The 11384-nt window shown below is 34.5% G+C and overlaps 1 protein-coding gene across 3 annotated transcripts; it reads left to right on the top strand.

Annotated features, from left to right (window-relative positions):
- The first annotated feature begins 3752 nt into the window (after positions 1-3752).
- On the top strand, positions 3753-7711 carry LOC106716062. Of its 3 annotated transcripts, XM_045684052.1 has the most exons (5): positions 3753-3919; positions 5617-5725; positions 6132-6296; positions 6609-6818; positions 7473-7711. In XM_045684052.1, exons 2-5 carry the CDS (start codon positions 5648-5650, stop codon positions 7704-7706), a joined length of 687 nt encoding a protein of 228 aa, XP_045540008.1. In that variant the 5' UTR covers positions 3753-3919; positions 5617-5647; the 3' UTR covers positions 7707-7711. The 3 variants fall into 3 exon arrangements, with proteins under 3 accessions (XP_045540008.1, XP_014364987.2, XP_045540007.1); XM_014509501.2 differs by lacking the exon at positions 5617-5725; XM_045684051.1 differs by lacking the exon at positions 3753-3919 and having other exon boundaries at positions 5537-5725.
- Positions 7712-11384: the final 3673 nt, after the last annotated feature.

Below are 11384 nucleotides of genomic sequence, written 5' to 3'. Positions count from 1 at the left end.
AATTATTGTATTGTTCATTTTCGTTTTGTTATATTCTGTGTTATGACTATAATATATCTACTATTAAAAGTAGATTAGATTTTAACAAGTCTTTATGTCGAGCCTTTTTTTTTTTTTTTTTTTAGCCTCTACCTCTAACATGTTGGTCAGAGTCTATATTCACTATTCTCATTCATTCCAGTTCTCTCTTTTATTCTGCTCGCACTTTTATTCTGCATACTATATTTCTTTCTTTCATTCATCCACTTTTATTCCTGTTCGGGTGGGGTTCCCGATCTAATCTATTCTATCTATGTGTCTACTTATTTCTTTTTATTCTGTCAGCAGGTAATAAAACACAGCTTCTTGGATCTTTATTCATCAACAGGTTAAATACTTAGTTTCTAACTTAATTTGCTAACAACTTTATTTACAGGATCTTTTAGAGTCTTATTTTTCTACTTCACTATTGAATACCCAATCTGTATAATCTTATTTTACTAATCATGTTTATTTCATTTAACAGGTGCAGTGTGTGTAACACTCCGGATTTCCTAAAAGGTAAGGCACTTATTTTTTTAACTTTATTTTATCTTATACTACTAACAACATTTTTACTCTTTTTTACAGGATTTCTATTAAACAGGTAAGTATACTTATTATTAAAGGTATTATTCTACTTTATCTTATCTTACTGCTATTTCTTTTTCTATACTTCTATGCTTATAAATAATATGTATAATAATATTATTGCAAGCATCATTAATACACTTATATTTTCTTTCTTATTTACTACTTTTACCACTTAGTCGCTTTGCAGTACTCAAAAATCTCCTTTTTTATATTTTCAGCTGTTATTGCGCCACAAATATAGTAATTATATTGATTTGCAATACTACCTCCATTTCCCATTTTGTCGAGCCTGAAGCATAGTTACTTTGATTATTTCGTCCTATACCACTAATTTATACTTAGATCAAGGTTTAAAGGAAAAAAAAGCTACCGGAGTTACATTATTGGATGTATAAGTTAAATTCAAATATTTTTATAAGTTTTAATATTCATTTACAAAAATGACGTACCTATTATAATATGTATGATAAAGTACTGCTTGTTTTACGTAATATCATTCCATTCATCAGCTGAGTTAGTGCTAAAGACCGACGGCAGCGGCAACCGACGGGCACAGGCAGAGATAACCACCCAGTAAACCCGCGACAATACCGGCCTCGCACTCAATAAAAGATGATAACACATGAAATATGAACTGACGACACCCTTCACACAAATACACATATCAAACACCATTATCAACCTTAACACCGAGATTTAAAGCGCAAATTTCTTCCCTAACCTCTTCCTGTTAAGACTATTCGTAAGGAAGACACTCACAAGCACAATAAACTAACGCCAACGAAAACAAACCACAGCCCGATCATGAATACAGCGAAATTCGCCAAGGGAAACAATTCAAGTTACAACGTTTTGGAATGCAGCAGACACGGCGCGAAACAAAAGCGCGGGAAGCGACGCCATTGGCGGAGGAGGTAGGCGGACGCCCGCATAATATGGCGGAAATAATACCGGCCGAGGAGGTGTTCAAGGTGCACTGGGAGGACGGGAACGGGGGGAAAGTGGAGGCTCCCGGGAGAGGTTAATTACCCACCGGCCGATAAGGCAGCGGATCGCTAATTACGTACTTATGGCGGACTGAAATTAAGTTATCGCCGGCGGGAAAACGACGCTCGCTTTGTTTGCGTTCCGTTTTACGGATAGCATGTATTCTGCGGCGTTCGAGAGTAATGGAACAAAATTGGCGGCCGTTCAGTTTTATCTTTAGAGTCTAAGAACGTCTCGTCCTTTCTAGATAATGGAATCATTGTTGGAGCGTGCGGCTCCCGGGGCTCCTTTTAATCGTTTACTTAATTCTCCCTTTGTTTCCTATTCAGGGATCTCTTTCTTGAATTGAGCGTTAATCGTATTTTATATCCGAGATAAAAACTTTATTCGAAGACGAGTCGCGTTAAGCAAATTAGCATTTTGAATTATGTAAGAGATATTTACGCATACGGGAGACGCGCAAAAGATATTTCCACGGTCACAAACAACACGGCTGGCAGCTGAGCTTCCAAATAAAAAGTAATAAAATGAAAAGACTCCGTCGACAAAACGTAGACGCTTACACACGCACAAAAACTCAATCGGAGTCCATTTTTTACTGAGAGTAGTACATCTATAACGAAATAAGGTCGAGAATCGTACAAAAAGTAAGTTTGTTGAAGGCAGGTTGTATTTTGGTAGGTTTATACATATTTACCACAAAAGCGGCTCAGCGAGAGATCGCGGGATCCGTTCGCCGGTTTTATTTTTCCAAGCTCTAAATGGAGTCGGTGGAGCATTTAAATAAGCCTCGCCGCCTGAAGTATGGTAATGTTAGTAATACTCGGAAAGAAACCGCGCAATGTCGTTTCAACTGACGGCCATTTTGAATTTTTTTGTAGACTTTGTCTTTACAGTTGGTATAACTGTAAAACCAAATAAAAAGATTAATCTTTTAGTATCAAAGTGTTTCTTCTAATATATAGAGTCAAACAAGGATATCTGAGCCGGCGAGAGAGGCGGTACAGTCGCGGTTAACTCTGTATCTAAAACACTAAGGACGCCTGACCTCTACAGACCTTTGGAAATTTCATATTGTATAAAATATTTGTTTCTATTTTGGCTATTTATAATCATCATCAACCTGTCCTTGTCCCTACAGAGGTTCTACACAGTACGTACTACTCTTACATGCATCTCTATTAGCTGTCATATCTGAATTCGTTCCCTTCTTACGCATATCCTCTTTCACACAATCCAGCCATACTTTCTTAGTTCTTCCTCTAACTTTGTAAACCATCCACATTCAATGTCATTAATTTCTTATTTATTGAAAACATGAAATATATCCATACTTATTTATATTTTTATTACTAATTTAGTGTGATTTCTATTGCGATTCAAAGAAATTATGTCATACCCAAAAAAGTGTCACTCACAACACTCACAATTGGTGTCATTCCATAGTAATAAAATTTAAAAAAAGAGTCACCATATGTTATATAAAAGGAAGCCGATAGTTTTTGCCTAATAATTAGTTACAAATTATTAAAGGAAAAAAAAAAGTTGTCTACTGTGCGGCAAGTTCAACAGATCGGTGTGAGGTATGGTTACGCATGACCACATACAACGTGACGAAAAATATTCGAGATCTTAAAGAAGAATGTTAGTAATTTTGTATTTTTTTTGTTTCATTTTATTTAGTGCAGAAACAATCAAACTAGATTTAAAAATAAATTATAAAATTTGTGCAATATCCTAGATGATATTTGATATCGTATCTTACTGTAGAACGGACCCTTTTAAAGTTAAAAGCTCCTAGACATACTTCTTTTCACTTCATTTAACTACGTAAACATTGGACTTGTCCCGTAGAAATTCCCATTCTTTATTTTTTAATAAGGTAATTCTTGAAGCGGTACATCTTTAATAAGGACCCGGCTTGTTACATTAAATACTTTTAAAAATTTATTTATCGCGCCGCTAGTGGCCCGTGAAGAGAGTTCCATCCCACACACACTTAATTAGCTTCCGTAAGCTGTAAATATAACGCTCTGCGCCGACATCAACGCTATGCTCTTTGATCGCGTTGCAAGTGAAACGGAACGTAGCAACGAACGAACCAAATGACGTTCCCTTTTTGAACGCAGCGTTTAATGTCAAATGTGGCGGCAATCGGGACGGTTAGCGTTAATTACAGTTAATTACTTCATTGTGGGACAGTTGTTTTGTGATACGAGATTGTTTAAATTCTTATTACGTTCAAACGAATTACATAAAGCCAATGAATTCATAATGCTGAGGGCTCTGAATGAACGATAGGACAATTGCACATTTTACGGTAAAACTCTTAAATTCCAAATAATTTGCAATAAAACATTTTCTTACATAACTGTTTAACATTAGCTTTATTATTATTATTTATTGTACAATATCCACAAAATTAAAAAAAAAATTAAATTACGTAATGGTCGTTCTGGGATTTTCACAATTCTAAACGTCGCCTCGTTGCATATTAACACGAAATCTTGTTCAAAAAATGTTTTCAATATCCGTATTCATAAGTATATTGTAATTGGATATTGCACTTTAGATCTCAAGCAAAACAGAGCGATCTGTTTTACTGCAATTGTAAAGCAAAATCCAATGGTAACGCATTGAATCGAACATTAAACCACTACTATGTTATCAACTCGAATTTATTTCTAGAAATTACAACATAGTGACTGTGTGTTTAAGCAAATTTTATTATTCAAACGTGTTCTTCCTTCGTATTTATATATAATTTCACAAAACATTCCCAAAAATTTATATAAATATACAAGTCAACACAAAATTTCAAAGCTTATACAATATTGTAGTAAATATCAAAGGTAAAAATTTTGCTACCGGCACAAAAAAGTCAACTGCATACCTAACAAATTTGATATACTCATTAACATAGCAAAAATTAAAGTTACTTTGAGTATTATTGGAATCAATGGTAAAGCGTGGCGTAACTAATTAGATGGGTTATCGCACGCGGGCGCGCTGTAATCGTTCTATCATATCAATCAGTCGGCCAGAAACAATCAATTAGAAAACGATCCCCATTCAATTATTTCCCGAGTCCCGATATCCCGGTAGCCCGCTATCGGTGCGTAATTGCCTCGCACAGACCTAGGGGCGGATTGAAGATGTTATTACATTTAGCATTGGTACATAGACGATTAATGTCTATTGCTATTGTTAAAGAAATCATCGATTCATACAGAACTAAGGAATGAAATTGACTATCGACATATAAAGATCGAAAATAAGAACTAAATAGAAGGAAAAGTTCTTTTAGGCGATTGATTATGCTTCTCCTTTACCATTAACACAATTCTTCAAACTAGTAACTCTCCTAAATTATAGAATGGACGAAATATGTAGATTCAAAATAATAGTTGCAACAAAATATTGCAATGTCACATGTATATGAATATTATTGTTTTATCTGCTATTTTAAAATGAAATGGCAATATCTGTTACTTACGCGTGTTAGTGTAACGACTCTAAAATACGTCTGCTATAAAATATTTTCATTGCCATGAGAATACGTAATAAATTCCATCAAGTCTCGTCACCTGAGTCGTGGACAGGCGTGATGGATGACCGCCATTGTGTTGGTTATTCTCAATTCCTATGCTTTATATGTAGTATTACGTAATAAATAGGGGAACAATAATTAAATAAAGATTACATTAAAATGTCTCTTGAAAAAAAACTACTGCATTTAAAACAATAAGGCGACATAAAATTCGATCGCGAAAATAGTCCACAATAATAAGACCTTTAATGTAGATTTAGTTAAAATACTCTAAAATTCGAGTCCATTAATGATTATAATATTACTTTTTTTATTACATAAAACCTTTTTAATATAAAATAAAACAATAAATCTGTCATTAATTCTGTCAAATAAATAGATAAAAATATTACAGTGTCAGTGTTAAATCTCTGTTTAGGCCACAAAAATGTATAACTTCCGAAATATTGAATTTTAATTGTATACAGGATAGAATGGTAGTCAAGGATCCTTCAGGCAATGTACACGGCGGTCATTTTAGGCATCGGCTTGGTTATTATTTTGGCTCTACTCTTCTATAAGCGGTCATGGAAAGAGGTTCGAAACAACATCAGATTTTCCTCTATCGTCTATCATTAATTAGCCTTTCTCCTTGTTATTATTGTACACAAACCTTTATCTTAACAACACGTAGTTTTCTAATAACAACACATTAAGATTGTAGCTTGTAGCATGTGATGAAATAACGTTAAGAATACTTTTGTGTGATCAACTGTTTACAATCCACATCATTATAATAAACTTAATAATGAGTCTAGATCTAAAATAATTGGATATTACTCATCATCTCCCGGGCCTTTTCCCACTCACGTAGAGTCCGCACACAAGGTTTTATAAACCTTAAAGTTTTGGCTTAAGATTTTACGGACGGCGGTTGTGTTCAGATTACATTTTAGTCAGAGCTCAGTAGTCAAATCTAGGCTAAAAGTTGCTATCGCCCCAGGAGTCCCCCCGTCCGCACGTGGAGCCGACCTACACTCCAAGTGCGCCCGTGCAGTTGGTGCATCGGCTGTGCCCTCACAACAACGTGGTACAGCGCTTCGCCGTCGAGCAGAAGGACAGTCTCGACGATCACCTAGATGCGCTCACTCGCAAGCTTGCTGAGAAGGTAAGCTGAGAGAGACTGAGAAGAACGCGCTTGTGTGTGGAGTAAACTAGGTTAATCTGAAAGGGATTTTGCGGAGCTTACTTAAAAAGATGGAGATTTTTTACACTATATGATGGCAAATCATTAAGCGGCCATCAGAAGTAAGAAGGTTGCGTGTGCATTGCCGACTTGATAAAAACATATATTAATACATTGCAATAGTAAACTGGAGAGGTAATCCCTCATAATTAAGTTTGTTTGAATTGCCAGTTTTTATGCAATAATAAGAAATTACACTTAAGAGAATTTAACACTTTGTTCGTATGTAACCAGGAGGGCAAACTCCGGATCTCCAAATCGAAGATCCGCGAGACCCAAAACGAGATCGACAACTTGCACGCGATAGACCACCATGTGCGTCAGAAGTATCGTGACGTCATGGAATCTCTGCGCTCAGACTTACTCAACAATGAGACCGAATGCAAGCGGATACAAGATCAGATCGAGTGGGTCTCGCATAGGAGAGCCGAGCTACATGATGAGGTGAAGTCAAAAAACAAATCCGACTGACTGTACCGCTAATGCATAACTTCTACAAGTAGGTGGTATAAGCCGTGGTATTTTGTGTCTATTTGATTTTAGCCATTTTGGTGCTTACGGTTGCGGTACGTAGCGGTGGTACGGATTCGAACTAAAAATAGAGATATAATTAATAACATCAATAGGCGCGTTTAAATCGGAACGAAGCAAAAATCCAAGCAATATCTGGATATTGCTTGGATTTTTATTTCAAACTCATAGAATACTTCCAAATGTTGTTTGGGGTTTTTTTTTGCTTTTTTGATAAATATAGGAATCACAATAATAATATGGACAACCTTTAGGATTGTCAAGAGCGACGGGGACATAGCAATCGACTTAATCAATCTCAGGATTGAGTCGAAATTTACAAGTTAATAATTGGTAATATATATAAAGGTTTAAATTCATCGACAACCTATTTACTTATGTACGATTCATAAATGATGAGATATTCCTTTGATGCTCTTAACTATTAAGCGTTGGTTCGTTTTGATTGTCAGCGTCATCAGTGTCATAATGGGGTAGAGACGCTAGTTATTACCCTCTGTAACCATCTAAAGTTATTAATTTACTATATTTGTCATGTACATTTTACTGATCCTTGATTAATTTTAGGTTCGACGAGGTCAAAAGCTCTACGGAGAAGCTACGCTCAAATTAGCGAACAACTTGGCGAATCTTCAGAAGGTGCGAGAGCTGAAAGTGACCGATAAGCCGTTCACAAGGGGATCAAATGAGTCCCTCGTCCAGAGAAAGGAAGTGCACATCCCTAAGGCGTGCTCCGTCGCTTCTAACATGATGAAATCGAATCCTCCGACTCCGGAACCCTTTCCTCATTTCAACATGTAAAACTTCGACAGTAAAAATTTATGTTTTGAAATGATTATATTATTGTCAAATTTTTTAAATGCATATTTTTCTATTTTTATTTAAAAAGCAATTAAAGTTTATAAATGCTTGGTTTTATTCAAAGATCTACCCTAAACGTAAAACACTTATTAAGGTGATATTTTTTGGCAACTCTACACAAAGCGAAAGCTCACCTAAATAATTAGCTGGCCACGTTAATATTCCAAACGTATCCGAAGAGAGACAACAACCGCAGTCCCCCCCTTTTATATCTCGTTAATTCGGAGGGTTAAAATCTCCGAAAAAGTGAGCACTTGCCTTGTTTACAAGGTTTTAGATTTTAATTTAGATTGGGGTTGGAGTACGTTTCGCGCGCAAAATGACGTAAACGTCAACTGACAGCGCTTGAGAATTGGGTTCTTTTACGATGGCGTTTCGGTCGCTGGGTATTATGAGGGGTGCACTGAGCGTATCCATTAAGATCACATTCGTATGTGATCACCTAATACAATATCATCAAGTCCTCGCCAGGGGGCGCTTTGTGAATAATTTCGCGGCAATCTGGCTCGCATTTACGACGGGGTTTTGATGATTTTAATTTCATAATTATATTGTATAAATGTAACATTATATTCTTAATTTTTCGTATGTCACAAAGTAAAACATTCATTATTATATTACGTATATCTATTTGATAAAAAAATACTGTACAGTAATTGTTTTCTGTTTCAATAAAAATAATTTTCGTCGCTGTCGTAGTCAAAGTAAGCTTTTGATCAAAAAATAAGCGAGGAAATCAATATAGACATAATAATAAGTTGGCTAAAAACATTAATCAACCTATTTTCTATCTGTGAACAATAAAATTAAAAGAAAACAATAGTAAAAAAACGCAATGCAATCAATTAGCATGAACATTGCTTACCCTATTGACATACAAGTTTGTTTGTCCAAGCGAACTAACAGCCACTCGGGCCTCCGGCGAAACAAACAAGCGCAAAGAAAAACAAACAAACGAACAAAACTCTATTTAATTTGTTTGAACAGAACAGATGTGATTGTGGTCCTGTCTACGAATTGACTGATGGCTACTTTAATTCAGAGAGATAGAGTGGGAAAGAGGAAAAGAAATAGAGAGAACATAATATTACATAGAAATTAGTCCTACTTTATTAAACATTCATCATCAGATCAACCAAACTCCAAGTAAAATTAGATTGAATATCAAAATTTGATGTCCAGTGTAAAACGAGGCTAATCCTGAAGACGACAGCTCGAATTTTAATTACCGAAGTCAAAGGGTGGAAGTTAACAAGCCATAAAAATTGAGTCCAACTAACGATTTCCATTAGTGCTGAATAAACTCCTAAGTAATTAAGATTTCTTTTACAAGGTCAATTTAATTAGAACTAAATTGATTCTAGTTACTATTTGATAAAAATTCGACTACATGATCCCTTCATTGTCAACTTATGTGTATAATTAATTACGAAGTATGTAGATATTTGTCAAAGACATTCCGACCATATTCTTCGTTAGTGAAAGCCAGAGCTCATAAATCTGTGTATAGCGAGAAAAGCAATTATAATTTTAGATAAAACTTTTGCTCTTTTTGTTTCATCTCATTTCTTAAAAAAATACAATTAAGAAATATATAATGTACGTTGTACTTGTGAATATCATTGAGACGAAAATAAAATATGAAACAAGGAAAGTTTTCGAACATAAAATAAAAAGGCGGCAAACAGCGAGGGGGCGCCACTCGCCTCCATTAATGACAGCGACACACCGCCGCGCGGAATCGTGGGTGGACTTTTGACGTTTCTTTTTTTTATTAACTTTTTTATTTGTTTGCCAACTAAACTTGACAGATAACCTAAAAACGCTAGTTATAATAGGAATGTGTAATGTACGAAAATTAAAACTGCTACTAGTATTTGCTAATAAACTATTACTAATGTAGAAATTAATCTACCGCAAAGAAATATTATATTTAAAGACATACTTTTAATGGAATTAATAGAGTGCCAGATCGTATAGAATTTAAAGTATTTTGACGTCTTTAGTTTTTTTCCAAATACACGTTGTATTATTAAAAACAGAATAAACCTGCAGAGACGGAACAGAGTAAATAAAATAAAAATGTAAATAGCGCCCTCTCAAGCTTCAGTCATGCCATGTTGCGTGGACCACCGCCGACAGCGCATCTCAAACTTTGCAAAAAATATTCATCCCTGGATTAACATATGACAAAAAATGATAATATTCTGACAAAATAAAATTTTATGTTCGTTTCGGTTTTCCTTACGTCTATCATCAATAATTTAGAGCTCTTGCGAGAATACGTAATTCTTCAAAACACCAATCTAACTAAAATCAATCTTCGTAAAATTGAATGATGTTTCTGACGATGTGTATTAAAAAAAACTTTGTATATATTAAATATAACTAACCTAAGGGATTTATATAAGAGATTTCAGTTTAAATGTACACGACATTATGTAAAAGTAATTGTAATAAATTTTGAGACAGTAAAAAAGATTGAGAAACTCAATTTTTTCCCACTCGTAATAAGCGCATTAAGGGTGGAAAAATTTAAACTCTCCGCTTCCCGAAACTTTTCGCGTTTTCTTTTTACATTAAGGACAAAGAGAAAGAAAAAAAGATCGCCTACTTAGAAGGGTGGCGCAACTTTTAATATCCCTTGCTGAAACTAGTCGACGATAGAAAATGCAATATTCATCCTTGTTACATTATCACTTAGGTTTATTTTCCTTAAATTTAATATTGTAGGAAAATGAAAACAAGAGATGGTACATTTTAATATAAACGCGCTGTATATGTGAGCCGCTTAGCGAATTTAAAAAAAAACTGACGTGAATCGTTCGCTGGGGAGTGTTTTACGCTCGCGACTCTTATTGCTATGTATTTCTTACAGGCGCTCAGGCGTAATGTATTTAAAATTTGCAGAGGAAACAAACGCTTTACTTTGCCATAGGGAAAAATTATAAAAAATGTATTTTTAACTAATACTAAAAACTTAGATAAACTGCTAGCACTTTGATAGATGTCAAAAATAAAGATTTAATGAATTGAATAAATCAATAACTTTACCGCATTTTTCAAAATTCAGTATCTACTTTTTTCTTAAGCTAAATAGCAAGTTTTTTAGATATTTGCACAATTTATAATCATAGACAACTTTGCTGTTACATTCTATACCGTAAAATTAACTTTAGGAGCCCTGACGAGTAATAAGGAAAACCAAGAGTTTAATGAAGTGTCAAAATCGTGCAAGAAATCGCCTATTAATTTGCTGAAATTATCGCAGCCGTTTTAATTTTCATAAACATTTTTTAACAAAATAGAATTCTTCTACTTTACCTTATATTATTATTTTTTTTATTTCTTGTTTCAAAGTTTAATTTATCTTCTATACCACGTTTCACCACAAACTTACTACGTATTTTCAGAGCTGGGCATTAACTCGTTAATCCGTTAATCGTTAATTAACGAAGTTAACATTTTGCTTAACGGATTAACTTTTAAGTTAGCTTCAAAAAGTGTTAACGCTTTTGTTAACTTCCGTTAAACTCAACTTCCGTTAATAAAAGTCCGTTAATCGTTAAATTAGAAACTTGGAGACGTGCTGTCATTTTGTTTAAATTACGTGCCACG

This window comes from Papilio machaon, chromosome 24, assembly GCF_912999745.1.
Source record: "Papilio machaon chromosome 24, ilPapMach1.1, whole genome shotgun sequence".
NCBI lineage: Eukaryota > Metazoa > Arthropoda > Insecta > Lepidoptera > Papilionidae > Papilio > Papilio machaon.
Note: the sequence above shows the minus strand (reverse complement) of the source record. Positions and strands in the feature narration are given on the sequence as shown.